General features: G+C 38.2%; 1 protein-coding gene across 5 annotated transcripts in view; it reads left to right on the top strand.

Moving 5' to 3' along the window:
• Positions 1–18,479, top strand: part of RORA (RAR related orphan receptor A) — a 398,577-nt gene that overhangs the window by 279,226 nt on the left and 100,872 nt on the right. For all 5 annotated transcript variants that reach the window (XM_090148734.1, XM_090148738.1, XM_090148735.1 and 2 more), the window contains one exon: positions 16,269–16,298. In XM_090148734.1, the coding sequence (XP_090004860.1) occupies positions 16,269–16,298 (30 nt within the window). The remainder of the gene's footprint in view (positions 1–16,268; positions 16,299–18,479) is intronic.

An 18,479-nucleotide genomic window follows, 5' to 3' on the forward strand; every position in this document is an offset into this window, starting at 1 on the left:
CTGGCCTTAAGGCATATGCCAGGCCCATCATCTTAAGGCACAGTGTTCCATCCCCTTTTGGTCATGTTGGAGTTAATGGCCGTTTTGTTTGCACAAGGAGAGTATAGTGTTCCCCTAGAGTCTTGCATTGCATCAGCTGTGAAGTCCTCCCTGAAAGCACTTCTAAAAAACCACCTTTCATTAGTCAGTGCTAAATCTGATAGCAGACAAGAAGGAAGAACGCTAGGTTGGTTGTAATAAGCATGCACGATGCGTGTCAATGTAAATTTTCTCAATAACAGATACAGAACAGAAAGTGAATCTCACACAATCACGCAGTAATGTACACGTTTTCTATCTGTGCGTAACTTTTCCCTACATGCAAGGGTATCAAAACCAGTGACCTTAATTAGATACCTAGTGTTAAAATATCAATTCCATTCTTTGTGTAGCAAGGCAGTGCTGTATCAGCTGTGGGTCACTTGGTGCAGATGAACATAGCTGAGCTACCTGCTGTGCAGATCTGATTCCATCTGGGCAGCAGCGGTGCGCAGCGGCCTCGGTGGATGGCCCAGCCTGGAGCTGTTAGGGAGGAACTGCCCATGGTTTGGCAGTCCTTCCCTTCTGCTAGAGATCCCATTTCAACCAATCTGACTTAATTTACATTTTGCTTGCCAAATTCCCTATATTCTGCAAAGGATCATCACCTGTAAGGCTGTAGTTTCAGAATTTTAAAACTGAAGGTTTGTTTGTTTGTTTGTTTTGTCCTTAAGTAGCTTTTTGTTCTTTATTTTTTCCTTTCTAGGAATAATTCTGTGGGTTTTGCCATAGGGATAATTATGTGTGTACGTGGTGTGCAAAAACAGTGTATGTAGTAACAAATGCAATGTAAAAAGTAACACTTATACTCGAAATCTATACATATTATTATTTATCATTTTATAAAGAAATGTCTTTGACAATATCGATTACTGTCATGCAATATTTCAGATAAATTTGATGTTTTAATGCAGGGAATGCAAGAAACCTGAATGAAGAAATCTGATTTTCTTACCAGCGTACCACCTGTGTACAAAGAGCTCCATTCAGAGCTTTTGTTGACTTTAATTGGCTGCAGTCTTGGCCATTTCATAGGAGATTGGTACTTGACTGCTTAAAATCTAAGAAGTCATTTAAGCGCTTCGAGTATTTGGATGATTTTTTTTTTTAATCAGCGAGACTCTGCTTGTACGTTTAAAAGTAATTTTTACTGATAAATGAGCCTGAAGAGCTAAACTCACTCTAACCCCCCTCTGTAGATCTAATTCATTTTACTGTGAGATAAAGAGCAGTGGCAGAAAGGAGACGTTCACTCTGCTGCAGCTTGTTGGATTAAAGAAAACCCTTTGGTACTGAGTGTTGTCAATGCAGCAACTTTTTGCAAGCACTAAATTTACTTATAAAAAGTTCTTTTTTAATTGCCCCAGGACAAACCCTTGCATGTCATATTTTTGCCTGGAAAAGGTTTTTCTATGGAAATGCAGTTCTCTTTAAGATGGTACAGAGGATGTCGAGAGTTTGTCGTGCCAATTGATCCTGCAGGGAATGTGCTGACTCGCAGTATGTATGGAGGATTTTTAAAGCAGCTGAGTGAAATCCCTTCTCAGATAAGATGCTTTCTATATTGTCAGTGAAGAGCATCCTCAAATCGAAATAGCTCAAACGTAATCAAATCTCCCTTCCTGAATCCCCTGCGTTCTCTTCCCAACCCCCTATACAAACCATTCCCAAAAGAATAATCCTGGAGTGATGTCATTAGAATGAATTTACAGACCAGTGCTCAATTTTCTTGTCTCGAGCTTCAGTTGCTAATGCTGTAGATTTGAACTATGTATGTAAAGGAGTCAGGTTATACCTTTCTCCTACCCATGATTAATTTCCCTAGAGCCCTGAGAATAACTAATGTGGGATTCTTTGGATATTTTCATGGTGTTTTTTTTTTTTTTCCTCCTGCTGTACAGCTTCATACTGCTTCCATGTGTTTGTTAAAGCACACTGTGTTCGTGAGGAAACCGTAGTCTTCAGAGAGCAGAAAGTTTAAGGGAAAATTTTGCTAATTGTGCTTAGATGCCTACACTTTCTAGAGAGTGTTAAGGATGATGCAATGTACAGAATAGACTGAAATTGCTTGTTTTAATCAAATCTGTTTTCTCGTAAGAAAAGTTACAATCACTGTGATGGAACTTGGTGATTTTTACCTATAGGGAATATTTCAATATTGTTGAGAAGCACCAACATGCTGAGTGGAGTTGATCCAAACTTAAAGCAAGAATCAAATCTTATCTTAAAATGTTTTTCATATGTATGTACCTGGCAAAGACTGGAGGATAAAGGCTGAGTTTATTGTTGACAAGCAGTTGTAATACACAGAAGTCGAATGAATTTTGTACAATCATTAGAGAAGTTAATGACCAAACCAGAATGTAAGTACAAGTCTCTTGGTTCTTGATACAGTCATTCAGATCCAAAATAATTCCTCCTTTTTAACTCATGAGATGAAATCTCAACCACATAACTTCAGCCTGACAGGTGTCAATCATATCAGTAGAGATAAATATGTATTGTTTGAAGTACTCCACTGCACTTTGTTAAATTTAATGTATAAGAAACAAGAAATCTTTCAGATCTGATAGAACAAATGGGCAATAACCCAGCCAGGACAAACTGAGGTTTGGTAGGCAGTGGGCAGCTTTACAAATCACATTCTGCAGATGAAGCCTGCACATGTTGTAGTAGGAGCTAGGAATGACGAATGCCACACATGGGTTTACTGTCACACTCAGTAAATAGGAACATGTAGTTACCTATCAGCATAACTGCCAGAGGACTGGACTAACAAGTGCACAGGCCCACTTTGTTTTTTAAATTATTATAGCTATGGTGTGAGCATAGTTTCTATGTACAGGACATATATCTACACAGTATTTTAGGATACTTCTTAACATAACATGATCTTTCCTTCCTTTTCTTTGTTCTCACTAGGTATTTTCCCACTCAGGAGTATAACTTTTCAGGGAAACTCTTAATGTTCTAATGGAAGATCTTTCCAGCTTGATGGGAAGGTGTCACATCCTGCCTATAAGGGGGGGGGAATTAGTGACAGATTTGTGAAGATACTACTAAATTCCGGATCATGGGATGCATATTGACTTTGTAATGCAATTACAGGCTTGAGAGAGTCTTAATGTAAGAGAAAAATACATCTGAGTGGTATGTGTGCTCTATAATTAAATGGTTAAAAGAACTAAAGGCTTATAATAATGAAGGGCCTTTATTCTGACAAGGTAAACACGTAGCTGTCAGAATACTGATTCAAAGTGTGTTTTTGGCTTGTCTGCCTGAAATGGCAAACGCTTTTTCATATGTTACAAAAAGAAAATGGATTCTGTTTTAATTTGTTTTACTGCTTTATGAAGTGTAATTAGATATCTCATAGGCTTCTTTATTATAGAATTTCTAAATATACTTAAGGTCAAAGGGATATTAACACCTTACTCTACTTCTTAAACCATTTAAATGTGTTATGAGCTGCGTTTAGTTCTGGAACCTACAATCATTTTTGTAAAAAAATTAAGCTTTGCCAGTAGTCCATGCATACAAGGATCTGCTCAGAGTTAAACTGTACTCCCCATCACCAACCATCACAGCAGTGCAGCAACTGCTTCGAAGCAGCTGGGCTCCTAAACATATGGAAATGCAAAGCAGCAATGGCTTTCAATAAGAGGAGGAGAAGAAAAACTCTGAAAAGTGTGCATCCAACCATGTTTAGGGTGTAATTATGCTAAATGAGTGAAGCTAGATGACAAATAAATTCAATTAATTCTGTTTTGATTTGTAGCATACTGTTATGGATTTATCAATGTAACTTTGAAATTATTAGTTCTCGTTTCTTTCAACAAAAATGATCTGATGGAGATCAAACTTTTTTTGTAATAGGGAAATAATAGGTTGACCTTTTTGTCAGACTTTCATGTAGATCATAATTTTCCTTTATTGTTTGTGAAAAAGAGGAATTATGATAAAGAAACTGGCACTGAAAATGATAGGTGAGTGAAAGTTAACAATTTTTATTTTTTATTATAACTTTTATTGTGTTTTATCTTTTATAACTTTTATTGTGTTATTTAGTATTAAATAATTGTTAAAAATGAGCAACAAGTGCTGCATTCACAAGCTAGCTAAGAGGGAATTACAAATTTGTCAAACTTCTGTCAGAAAATGTAGTTCACATCAGCAGCAACCAGTTTATTAATTTTGCTGGATTCAACAGAGTTTTCTCCAGAGTGTTCTCCCTTTTCCTGAAATAAGTTTAGTGATTTAAACTCAGCTCTCCAGGGGTCTCAGCATGGAAGGAGTCTGAAGTGTTGAAGTACTACTTGTGCTATATTCAAGTCTCAAATTTTGCATAAACTTCTAGCACAAATTCTTTCCTATCCCTATTTTCCCCTCATTCATCGAGGCTGATCAAGAAGACATAATAGAATCTTCTTTCTTGCTCCCAGGAGAGTGAAGCAATGAAAAGTTGAGATTTAACCTTAGTATATTTTGAAAGAACAAAAAGTTACCATGATGGGAGACTGCTTGAAAAAGTGTAATTTTTTGCAACAGTCAGTCTCAGAAGAATAATGAAAGGCTAATGTACAGGCACATTACAACACGAGTATTCAGTTGGGATAGATGAAGTAATATGGAAGAAATCATTTTTTCTGGATCAAAAATATTGCTGTCTAAACACTTAGCAGAACAATCAAGCAAAGCAAACATATCTGTGTTAAAATGTTGATGGTCTTTCAATTAAAGTAATCCTACCATTATAGGAAGAACTTGATATCCAGAGTTGGCTTCAGTTAATCTACAGTGGGTCAAACTCGTCCAAGATGTTAAATAGATGAAAGTCAGCTTAAAGTCCTTACAGTGAACCAAGAAATTTATTCAGCCTAATAAATTTCCTTAGTGATTTTGAAAGGGCTTGTATGGTGCAGAAATAGCTACTTGTGAAGCAGCAGTCGTTTACAATCCTTTACAAATCTACCAAAGAACAATGCTCCGTAGTCAGTGTGAAATTACGTATTACATATAGAATCATAGAATATCCTGAGTTGGAGCCACAAGGATCATGAAGTCCAACTCCTGACTCCACACAGGACCACCGAAAAATCAGGCCGTGTATCTGAGAGCATTGTCAGACACCTCTTAACTCCGGCACTCGGTGCCATGACCACTGCCCTGGGCAGCCTGTTCCAGTGCCTGACTGCCCTCTCAGTGAAGAACCTCATCCTAATCACCACCTCCCCACTTCACACACAGCTCCATGCCGTTCCTTCAGGCCCTGTCACTGTCACAGAGCAGAGCTCAGTGCTGCCCTCCGCTCCTGTGAGGAGCCGCAGCCGCCATCAGGCCTCCCCTCAGGCTGCTCTGCTCTGGGCTGAACAAACCCAGGGTCTTAAGCTGCTCCTCACACATCTTCCCTTCTAGACTCTTCACTGTCCTCATAGCCCTCCTTAGTACAGGAGGATAATTTCAAATATTGTAGGGTAATTTGAAAAACTTTTAGGAAAAAGTTATTTTCTGTATATTTTCACAAGAAATATACGATACTTTCATATCTTCTGTTTTAAAAAGATTTCGGCACATTATTACAAGAACCGCCTTTAGAATGGAGGCCCACGTTTTCATTGATCTCAGTCATCTTGGTAAGTCAAAAACAGATTGAAAGAGATGCAGTGAGAAAATCCTTACTTGCAGTGTTTGATTTAGGATTGGTGCTCTAAGCCTGGCAACCCAACCTTACAAATACATCACTTGTAGTTACATAACTGTTTGGTTTCTGTTTCACAGTACTGTAAATGGCAACTAATGTTTGCTTTTCAAGGATATTTAAAACTAACTTGCTGATGTGAAGTATTGCAAAAAGTGTTAAGTAAGTAATAACTAAGGAAAACAAAGTACCTGCGATCATTTTGTGCTTTTTGATGTGGGATAAATCTTCACATTTTGAATAGCTTATATTTCACTCAGTTACTCAAATCTTTGCAAACAGCCATTCTACCTAGTCAGTCACTGAAGTCACAAGTTACTCAGTAAAGTCAGTAGCATAGCTCTTTATAATAGTATTATACAATTTTAAGTTACATAAAGAATTGGGGGAGAAGGGAAAAAGAGAAAAAGCTATTTTAGGTTGCAAATATATGATCTTGTATGTTATTCCTGTTTGTTCTGAAAAGTTAGCCTGGACTTTTTTGTGCCTGTATTTGGATTGGAGATCTCCCAGAGCAACTTACATGTCAAAACAAATGTGGTTGATGCATCACTTGATAGTGTCCTTCCCACCGTTTTTTCCAGCTTGATAGAGAATATCACAGAATTGTAGGGGCAGGAAGAGACCTCTGCAGGTCACATAGTCTACCAACCCCACTGTTAAAGCAGGCTCCCTGCAGCACGTTACATAGTAAAACATCCAGACAAGTTTTGAATATCTCCAAAGAAGGAGACTCTACAATTTCATTGGGCTGCCTGTTCCAGTGCTGTGTCACCCTCGAAGTAAAATTCTTCAGAATTTTTTAGTCATGTTCATTTGGAACTTCCTGTTTTCCAGTTTGTGCCTGTTGCCCCTTGTCCTGCTGCTGGGCACCACTGAAAAGGGCCTGACTCCATCCATCTGACTTCTCCCCCTCAGCTTTCTCTTTTCCAGACTGAACAGTCCCAGATCTCTCAGCCTTTCCTTACAACGTGTTCCTAGCCTCTAATCATCCTTGTGGTGCTCTGCTTGACTCTCTCTAGAAGTTTCCTATCTGCCTTGAACTGTGGAGCACAGAACTCCAGATGTGACCTCACCAGTGCAGAGTGGAGGGGGAAGATAACCTCCCTTAACCATGCTTTTTTTTTTTTTTTTTAATGCACCCCAGACTACCATTGGCCTTCTTGGCCACAAGGATACACTGCTGCTCATAGTCAGCGTGTTGTCCACAAGGACAGCCAGGTCCATCTCTGAAGAGCTCCTTTCCAGCATCCAATCCACGTGGTTATCCCTCCCTAGATTCTGCACTTGCCCTTGTTGAATCTCATCGGGTTCCTCTCCTCCCAACTCTCCAGAAGCCTTGTCTGTGTTTTATTGTGGTTTTCTGCTATTCAAAATGCCTAACTTTCAGCTAAAATACTTAGCACGTGCCAGTTACTTCTCAGGTCTTGCGTATCCTTTTTCATCTCTATTTTACAGCCTGCCCAGTTACATTTGAATAGTCCATGGATACATCTGTTTTTCGTCCAAGATACCATCCTTGTCTTGCAGTTGCTGGAAGACACTGGAATATGATACTGTCAGGGCATAGTACCAAGGCACTCTTCTCACTGGCGTTAGCATCTTTGCAATACTGATAATGATATTTGTCCATTGTCCTCACTTTGTTCAGCAGTTCTAAATCTGTGGAAGCTGAAGTGTTGTTTTGACATGGATTAAGACCATGCTTAGTGTTCTATACTGGATTTCCAAGAGGACTTTACTTGCCATGGAATGACTAACCCCTGGCTCTGAGGGGAAAAATTGTCTGCATTTGTATTTGATCACTTAAAAGGATTACTTTACTTTGAATGCACATAGGTGGTTATCTAATTTAATGGTTAATATACAAATTATATTTTTAGTAGAAAGTTTTAACAAGAAATATTATCAATACTTTTTTATTGTGTAAATTTTGCTTACTTGAAGGAAATAATCTATGAGCATTCTCTTTTCATGGTTGTTTTTGAGAATCAAGCAGTTACAATTGACATTTGAATTGGTAATGAATTTTTAAAATCACAGTGATCTCCGTGGTCTCTTCAGTTCAAGAGAAGTGAACATCTGACTTAGACAAAAAAGAGGGGGAACACTTTGATGTAAGAAGCCAGTAGGGCATGTTGCAGCACACCTACTAACCAAGTATTTTGCATACCAGCTTTGATTTGAACTCATTTAAGAAAGAGGGTAAACTGAAGTTCTTGAAATCCAAAACATTCTGTCCTTTTGATTTACTTTTTGATTTTTGTTTTCATTTTATATGAAGAGCTAAATATACACATCATTATTTTAAGCAATTTATATTCCTATGAAATAATAGTTCAGACTATGATACTGTCTGGTTTGCTTCCTTTCACATGAAGAATCCTTCAGAGCTTTGAAGGGGTTTGATACCAAACTAAAGGACAGAATCAACCTGATTCTGACAATTCGCTCCCATCTTAAATAATATATGGGTTTCAGTGCCAAAACTTGCTCTTAGATGGAAATTTGGGTGATGGAAAGAATGGAATGTTTCATCTGGTGACACTTCTCCAAGAGAAATTTGAAGAAGTGTTATGTAGTTGAATGAGACAGCCTCAGCAAGTTTGCAGATGACACCAAGCTGGGAGGAAGTGTCGATCTGCTGAGTGCAGGAAGTGCAGCACAGGGATCTGGATAAACTGGATCAGTGGGCTGGAGCCATCTGTACGAGGTTCAGAAACACCAATGTTGAGTCCTGCACCGTGGTCACAACGACCTCATGCAATGCTACAGGCTTATGACAGAGTAACTGGAAAGCTGTGAGGCTGAAAAGGATTTGGAGGTGTTAGTCAGAATCTGGCTGAAAATGAGCCAGCAGTGAGCCCAGGTGGCCAAGAATGCCTGTGGCATCCTGGCTTGAATCAGAGATGGTGCAGCCAGCAGGAGCTGGAGGTGATCTTCCCTCTGTCCTCAGCTCTGGTGAGGCCGCAGCTCAAGTTCTGTGTTCGGTGTTGGGCCCCTCACTGCAGAAAAGACATTGAGGCCCTGGATTATGTCCAGAGAAGGGCAACTGAGCTGTGAGGGGTCTGGAGCACAAGTCTTATGGGGAGTGTCTGAGATAACTAGAATTGTTTAGACTGGAGAAGAGAAGGCTCAGGGGAGACTTTGTTGCTCTCTGCAACTCCCTGAAAGGATGTTGTGGTGAGGTGGGGGTCAGTCTGTTTTCCAAGGTAACAAGCGATGGAATGAGAAACAGTGGCCTTTAATTGCACCAGGAAAGGTTTAGGTTTCACATTAGGAAAAAACTTCTCTGAAACGATGGTCAAGCATGAAAACAGGCTGCTCAGAGAGTTGGTGGAGCCATGTCTCTGGAGGTGTTCAAGAAAAGGGTAGATGTGGCACCAAGATGTGGACATGGTTTAGCAGGCAATATTGGTGATGGATTGATGGTTGGACCAGATGATCTTTGAGATCTTTTCTGACCATAATGGTTTTATAAGACAGAACTGGACAAAGATACTTCTAGCATGTCATGAAGAGGTGAGACTTTTAGTTGGACTAGAACATGAGCTACTGCAGTGAGGACAGCTGTGTGAGTAGTGTGTAGCTAGTGTAGGAAATGATTTTCCAGAATGTACTTTCTGTATGCTATAAAATTTAGAGTATCTTATTTGGCATATTAATGCTATTTCAAATAGATTCAATTATCTGTAAGCAATGTATGGCACAATATACTGTGAGTTCTTCAAGGAGATATGATTCTGTGACTGGAAAATATTTGTTGCTGTATTACTGAATTCTGGAATGATTCATTTTGTAAATGAGTGTGCTTCATGTAAAAGCCAAGTAGTCCATTGCAGCACTAGCGTACACCGGATGTCATCTCACAAAGCACAGTAGGTTGGCAGCTCATGAATTATGGAATTATATCTTTTGTTATTGCTGTTATCTTTTCTGAATGCATACAGATTCCCGAGGAAATTTTAATTCTCATATTTGTGTATTTTACAGGCATATACTGTTCATGAACAACCTATAAACAGTTTTGTTTGTGGTCATAGAAATACTAGGAGGATTTCATTGGCTGTCTTCTGGAGTTTCAGTAAGATACTGAAACTGCATGGACTACAGAGCTTCTTGCCTGTATAGTTTGTTCCCATTGGTGTGCTGATAGGACAGATCCTGAAGGTGAAGGAGGCTGTTCTTTGAATGTCACTCTGAGGAAGAATGGGAGCACTTGCAGCAGAGGTGTCCCTGCAGCTTGTATTCTGCAGACTCTGTTACACTGAGTAAAATGGTGACTTACTGTAAGAGCTGTGATTTACTTAGAACACAGCAGCATTAGTAGCATCTGTGACAGGTTTTAGGAAATGCTGATTTTTTTTAACAGCTTTTATTTTACCTCCAGAACTGTAGTGGTTTGCTTGGATTTATGCAACTTTGTACATTCAGCTGGATTCCAATGTAATGTAATTACAATGTCAATGTAATTGTGTTGCCCTGCAAGACTGTTTTTAAATCCTTACTTTGTGATTTGCTCAGACAATTGTGTAATGAGTAGTCATTAAAACAAAGCACATTCAAAGTTTTTCTGTATGAATTCCTGCTGAAAATACTCTTATGTACAGTTCTAAACTTTGACTTCTAATCTTTGACTTCTAATATGTAATATAAGGTGCGAACTTGGATTGCCCCATTGCCATGCATTATGTGGTGACCTCTATCATATAAGAACATAATGGTTACTTAGTGAAGTTTCTTCCTCTCCTTGCTTCTAATCCACTCTAGTGTTTATTTGTGAGGATGAAAGAAATACTAAAGCTTAGAGGGATGTTCAGTGAGTTTATTAAAAAAAAAAAAAAAAAAAGGAGGAACTGATTAAAAATCATCTTTACAGCTTAAGAGTTTTACTCATCCTATTCTCACCGTTGTTCAGTACTTCATCACACATCAGGAGTAAATAAAGTGATAAAGTTCTCCGTGCCATCAGGTGATGCCATCACCTTGTTGTGCAGTGGTGCCAGCTGGGACGGAGCCATGCAACAAAAGGTGCCTCTTCAGGCCGGCCTCAAGCGAGTGTTACATTCAGGTTTTTGTACAGTTAGGGACAGAGTATTTACAGCAAGATTTGTAGCAGTGAGTTGGACGTAGCCACTAGACCAGGGTGATGTCATGAGGAGAGTAGATTGTTTAATATTTATCATAAATGAGGAGTTGGTATTTTAATTTTGGGCCAGCAGTAAGCGCATTTATATTGTTACGTCAGCCTTAGACAGTGGACCTTGTATCTTGAATTTCTGTTGTGGCAAATTCTCATTTCTTTTGGGGTAATTTTGGTATCAGAGGTGTTAGGACAGCTCAGGGGCTGTCAAGCATTACTGACTTGGGAAAATTGAAAAGGATCGGCGAATTCTTTAACTTCGAATTGTACAGATTACATGCTCTCATGATAGTTATGTTTTGTCTCTTATGAATACTCTGCAATGTTTGAAAGAATTACAGTAATTTGTTTTCAGAGATGCTGCTGTCATTTTAAGGGCTGCTGGGTAGGAGAGCCTATCACGTGCTGAAAAATGAAGTCATGACATTCTTAGATGATGCAGGTCAGTCTCAGAAACAGGAAGGCAGTCTCAGCTACAAGGGCTAAAAAGTTCATCTGTTGGTAAAATAAGGATAATACATTAAAAAAAAAAAAAAAAAAGAAGAACGGGGGAAAAAAAAAACTTGGGTTTTAATCTGTTCTTGTCAAATCTCTTGCATCCCTGTTTGGGCAGCAAGTTGAAGAGAGAGTGGACATTTTTCTGTAGCTAATTCTGAAATAATTGCGTAATTCTTGGAGGAGGACTAGAATAACATCTCAAAAATAAAGTTCTGAGAAATACTCTGGTAGTATTTACGTATGAGGAACAGCTGTGCATCTTAGAAAATCAAGATTTTGTTTTTCACCACTGATGGAAAGATTTAGGTCAGTCTTGATTTCTAGGATTTTGATGCATGTGGTCTTTATAGCAAAAGCATGATGTAAACCTCTGTAGAAAAACTCACTTCAGATGATGAGCTCTTAGCCAGTCAATAAAAGCTGTGAAAAAATCTGGGGAAAACTGGAATATTATTAATATATATATTACAATTATCCTATTCAAAATTATTTTTAAAAGAAAAAATAATGCTTTCCTCCCCCTCCCCCCCTGCTTCCCCACCCCCATTACATAATTTTCACTGTTTTCTGGTACTAGTGCTTTGATGCCCGGTGTATGCCGTCCTTCTTTGCTACCCTGGCACATCATTTATTTCTCTTTGGACTGTAGTACTAACATTAATGCCCATTAACAATATTTGAAGCACTTTCAGTAATATGTGCTGATAGTCATTAACAGCTCTACACAGTGCCCTAGACAAGGACTCTGTTTTACAACATTATTTTCTTTGTTTAAATCCATCTGGCCTGTACTCTCATACATGTATGCACATTATTTTTACCTTGGTTGCTATAAACACTGCCTATAAAGACCAGAAAGCACCCTCAAGCCAGAGCTCCGTACTGACTTAAATATGAATCATTATTAGAGTTTCTAAAAGAATGAACTCCTGTCTGAATATACTCAGATCTATTATTCCGCTTTGGTAGGTTCTCTGCAAGTGCCCGAGTGTTACATATAATCTTCCACCTTAATTGCTAGCTTTGTGTAGTGACAAAGTAAAAAAGAAGTGGAGTGACAGGACGAAACACAGTGGGATCCAAGCTTGTAATACATTTTCTTTCTGATTTTACACAGTACATTAGGCAGGAGACACAGGGTTTAAAATTTTAATCTTTTTTTTTTTTTTCCTTAAGATTTGCAGTCTGTCATGGAAGGGCTAAGTTCCAGAATATACCAAAGCCACAATGCTGGCTTAGGTTGAAGGTGGAAGTAAGCAAAAAGTATTGGTGCTTATGCTTGCACTCACACGAGCAAAGCATCATGCATGCAGATCATTTAACTTCATACTCTGCAATTGGACCGGTGAGAATCACCTGGGCTTGGGCACAAAAAACTAAGCAAACTCTAAACGGTGCTTAACAGAAGTCCTGAAGATTAGCTCCTGGTTCTGCCAGTGACAGTATCTTTATCCATACAAACTTCTGAGGAAGGGTTTTCTTGGAGTTTAAGAAAATTGCTCTCAAGAATATTCTTCTTTGATATTTTGCAGAGTAATGTATTCCACCAGACAGGGGACTTTTTGTTTATCACTCTGTACATCAAAGTATGCTTTCCCCTTGAAATATAGAAAGTTGACAACTGTACAACAGCAGCGGGGATCTGGGTTCACAGAGCAAGCAGCATTTCATTATGCTTCTTTATTTGGATGGGCAACTGTGAGAAACAGCTTATGATGTATAAAATATCTGAGTCTTTTTGTACATGAAGACATTGTTATCTCTATTTGAAGCTGGCTAGTGAAGGTCAGTCAGGCTAACTTCTTGCAAAAGAATATCCTGTCTCTGTTGTTAGATACTCTTCTCAAAGTTCATTGCGTACAGAAAGCTCTTTTTGTAAATATCACCCATCGTGGCAAATTACATGTAGTTGGCAGGAGGGGGAAAGGGAATGTGCTATGAATTCTTTTCATTAAAAAAAAATGATTGCTGTTGCAAAGAGCATTGCATAGCAACAATGAAAAGTCTAAGAAGTTAATTTGCTTAAGATTTGGTGTTTATCTGGAATGTCAAATTGCACTGCTGAAGTGATAAATTCTGTGATAACTGTAATACTGAAACTTTCACTCACTGATAACCATGGCAGTGATATATTGTGGTATTTTCATGACATTTCCTTTGCTTTACTTTGAAGTCTCGTTGGTTAAGTCAGGAAGTCTTGCTGTATTAACAACACCAAAGTTAGGGTTGTTTCTTGCTTTCTTTATTTTAGGTTTTTTTTATTTGTTAAAAAAGGAATGGAAAGTTGGCAGTTTAGGATATTGCTAATAATGGCAAGTTGTCACGTATTACTCAAGCATGTCGTACTTTGAAATGATGCTGCATGTAGGAGAAATGCTAAAAAATGGGATTCTATGTTACATATCACTTTTAAAGGAATCTGTAGGTCACTTGCACTCCACTTACTACAAACAAATACATCTTTGCCTGTCAGCACTGTATTAGGTCGTGTCCATTCAAACTGTGTAAATTCATCCATTCCTGGAAATATGCAGGAACAACAGCAGTCTGAATTAATTGTGCCTGTTCTTGTGAATTATATTACTGATGTGTGTTGAACTTCCAGAATTAGTTTCTCAAGAGATCTCGTTGATTTCAAAAGAACTACCGAGTTGTCTGCATAAGACTTATGGGATGCAGCTCATAGGAAAGGCATGCAAACATATATGTAGGCCTCCTGCATTAAAACTAAAGCAGAGTGCAATGATGTGGGAATTCATTGCATATTTAATATTTAAAGCTCTAGCTGCAATACATCCAACCTGAGTAACTGTTTGGGTAGTCCAGTATGTTTTTGCTCACATTTTCCACTTGCTCATAGTTACTGATGTGACAGGGAAGGCTTCTTAAAAATACAAATTAGAAGGAAAAATTAGACTTATTTTAATAGGAGCGTAGATTCCTGATTAAATCTCATCCTGTTGAACTGCTGGCAGCATTTATCCTGGGTCCACCAGGTTGCAATTAGTCACTAAAAACTCAATTCAGAGAAAAATACTTTGATTTCACTGTACCTACCAATATAATTATAAAGATAATAAAAAAAAAAAATTAAAAAAAAAAAAAACAACAAAAAAAAACCTTGCCTCTTAACAATTGTTAAAGGTTTTCTTTAGATATCTATAAAAAACAGCTGACAGGCTCATCAGATGGAAATCAGTAATTATTGTGGAAACATTTGATTGGAAAAACCCACCACTCATCTCAGATAAAAAAGAATTAAGTCAAAAAATATAAGCACTGCTATTTCCATCGCTGTTTTGTATCAGGGGAAGTAGTCCCTCAGTCGGCGAATACAGCTAAGTCTGTTTTGTGCTGAGGCAAATCCCGTTGTGAAGAGGCTGTGAGTAATCAGAAGTGACAGCATAAGCACTTTCTGTTCAAAGTGATTTTACAGAAAGCGTTATTTTCTGAGAAAAGCACACATATGGCTCCCATAATGCTGAAAGTGCACTGACGTATCAATTCAACAGCAGTAGTGTTGGAGAGGAAGTTTTGCAAATGGTGTTCGTATTAAAAACCTGTTTCCTCCGCATTTCCTATTCAGTAAGACATCCTCTAGGTCGTAGGACCTGACCAAGGAAGCTGGGCAGGGGCAAATACTTCTGCGTGAGGAACGTGGAGGCTTGGCTGGGAGCTTCCAGATCTAAGTAGACATGTATAATCAAGGCCTTTTAGTCTCGTTTTTGTGAACTGCTTACCAGTGTCTCCCATTCACAAAATTACTCAGAGAAACTGCTCAGAACTTCTTTTCCCAGAGCCTGGAGACTTGGCTTTTCTTGAGTAAAGAGGTTTCAGTGCTCACACTCACAGAAATATACCACTCAAAACCAAAAGGCCTTTGGTGGTTAAAGGAGAAAGAGGATAGCTGAGGAGATACAGGTCTGCCTCTTTCATAAATAGTGAGACAAACGATTCAGATTCCTAATTACTGGTGTTAATCGGCAATAAAATATTTCAAATACTTGTTCTACTTCCAGTCACTTCTCATGAAATTCCCCTCAAGGAAAGAGAAGCTTAAATACTGCAGAGTCTGTGTATAGCATCAGTTATCTACTAAAGTAGAGACAATATTGTTTGTATTCAAGCATGAATTCCAGTGACATTTAGCAGGGTTAATTTTATCTTTATTTGGTGTTATGAATTTTGCCTCACTATCCATTGTGTTCCTTTCTTTAAAGTGCCCCTCAGATTTCACTGGTGCTGGAGCTTCATTGGTGATTTGCTGCCACATGCCTATGTAGTATAAAGACATTGCCATTATTTCAGAAGGTGTATGTTTGACAGTTTGGAGACATTTGTATCTAGCTGGGAAGTACAGCAATTAATACTCATATTGGGAGAGCTACTCGTTTTTAATGAGTGTAAGCCACGGCTTGCAGTCAGGGAGCTACTTGAGCTTAATAACATAGCAAATGAATTGTACTGCTCAAATCTGTTCTGGCTGGGTAGACCGTTGTGTACTGGTTGATATGAGCGTGGTACAATTATGAACCATGGGAAGTAAAAGGAAGCTTCCATAGCGTTGTGGATGTCCTCCATTTGCATCAGCACGGTGCAGATATGCATGCCAACAACATATATGTAGTACATGCTGAAACATTCATTAATGAGGTGTAAGGAGAGAATATAACATTGAGTGCAAAGAAAGGAGATCCTTCTCTCCCTAACATAACAATCATTATAATTTTTATTCCTCTTTTGTAGTGGCAGCTGTGTGCCTGAAATAAAGTAGTATAACCATGAAATACATGTCAAAAGAATTTACGTTGTGGTCATTTTGCTAACATTTGTATCATTTCTTCCCTACAGGTATTTCTGTAACAAAGAAGACTCATACATGTAAGTAATATCTTTTGATTTGTCCTTCTTTTATGAGTGGAGTACACGTTTAGGCCATGCTGTGGAAGGTTCGATTTTAAAAATGCTGGCAAGTTTTCTGCTTTAGGGTGGTTCCAGTCCTCGCTGAAATGTCATCTATCTGGATATACAGTGCGTGTGTGTATGCATATGTGTGTGTGTGTGAGTATTAAGGCAAAGGGCAGGAACGGAAAGCTGTGAAGACAAAAAATAGAATTCTTTATTCTAGTATGTGTATTTTACAATTACCTGGTAAGTAAAAATATCTGGAAAACACGGTTGATCAGAACGATTAAATTTTTCTATGTCTGTTATATATGCAGTGTGTTTCATGTAATAAGAAATTATTTAGTTGAAAATCTTTTGACCCTTCCTATGCATTCATTTATAAGGTAAATCATTCTGTGCTTGTGCTTTAAGGAATTCTTGATGGAAATGAGATGATTATTGTCTTGCTCTCAACTGTATAAATAGATAATCCTCATAAATGGCAAACTTGGAAACAGATGTGGATGTGTGCATTTACTTACATGTACATTTATTCTGAATCCTCTTCAAAGACGTCATTATTGGGGATCAACTCTTATCTACTGTGAGTTAAAAGCACAATTCCAAGATTTGTAGCTAAAGGAGGTATGTTGAGATTCTTTGGATACCATGAAGCTTTGGAAATCTAGTGCAGGAACTATACTTGCCCAGGATCTCACATAGCATCAAGATAAAGCTGGGGCTACTAGTCTTATGAGAGCTTTCTAACAAAACAGGAGGCACAAAATTTACTAAGATTTACAATGCAATTGAACAGCGTTTTGCATTTCAAATATTTTTACTGCAGTTTTGTAGGCTTAAAGTATCTTACAATAATTTAATTCTTATTTCATTCCTGTTTTTTAAATGTTCACATAATGTAAAATCTGACTTGATATCGTCTGCCGCTTGTGAAATCTCCCCATATAGATTTACAAAATACAATTACTTGATATAAGAGCTTTTACTGAGAAGCTGTTTGATAAGAATTTTGAAGCAAATGTTACTTGTTACCAAGTTCTAGAGCATGATGGTGCTCTGATTAGGTGATCTTGCTTGCTTAATGCATTCTTAGGGTCAGCTCCTGTTTGGGTGAATGCAAATGTGGTTTCCATTCACCTTAATGAGAGCTATAGATAGGCATCTGAGAGCAGAATGTGACCCGTACATTTTTAGTGAATATTTGAGCTCATACTGACTGAGATTAACAGTACAGGAGACTGAAGTCCTCTGTATATCCGCAGGCCAGGCATTGTACAGACAGCTTCCTTGCACAGCCTTGCCCATGAGCTCAACCCTGGCCTGGAGCGACCACCCTCTCTAGAGGTGGTAAGTAACTCAGTATTTGTGCTAGCTCAGGCTTGGGCCTCTCTTGTATGGAGGCTGATGATTACATAGTGTTGTCTAACACTCCACCTGCAAATCAGCTGAAACTACATCTGAGTACAGCAGTGCCACGTGCTGACTTCTTCTAAAAGTCGCGTCGCCAATTCCAATATTCAATACTTTTTTAATAGAGAAAACTAAATAGTAACTATAGACCTGAAGAGCATAGGAACGTTCTTAAGGTCTGCCAGCCTAATAAAATGGGATCACATGTATCTCAGGGGATGCTGTGATTGAGGTCTATTATGACAAAAAGTTGTATCCATCAGCTCTGTTAGATGATTAGCTACTGTTCACCATGTCATGCCTTTACACTACTGAAGACAGAAATTAGGGTCCCAAGATCTTCTATGCTAAGTGAGAACTGTGTGCTATTCTGACGAAGAGTAGCTCCACTTAATAATGGGAGGATGAGCTTGTGCATTAAGAAAGGATTAAAACAGGAGGATCAATATGCTGTAATTGGCATAATGAAAATGCTAGTCTACATTTGCTAACAAATCTATGGAATTCATTCAGCTTTATTGAAGTTTTTTTTTAAAATACATTCCCATTGTGACAAATAGAGTAGGAATTGATGTATGTTGTGCATCTTTGGCATTTTAAGATTGTGCAGAATAAACATTTCTTCCTTGTTTCTTTGAGAAAGTTTATTGTTGTGTAGAAAAAGTAGATATCAAAAATCAGTTTGGGAATAGCTTGGAAAAAAAATAATTCAATTTTATAAGAAAACCCAAATGCAAAAATTAA

Source organism: Phasianus colchicus, chromosome 12 (assembly GCF_987193195.1).
Source record: "Phasianus colchicus chromosome 12, bPhaCol1.hap1.1, whole genome shotgun sequence".
Classification (NCBI taxonomy): domain Eukaryota; kingdom Metazoa; phylum Chordata; class Aves; order Galliformes; family Phasianidae; genus Phasianus; species Phasianus colchicus.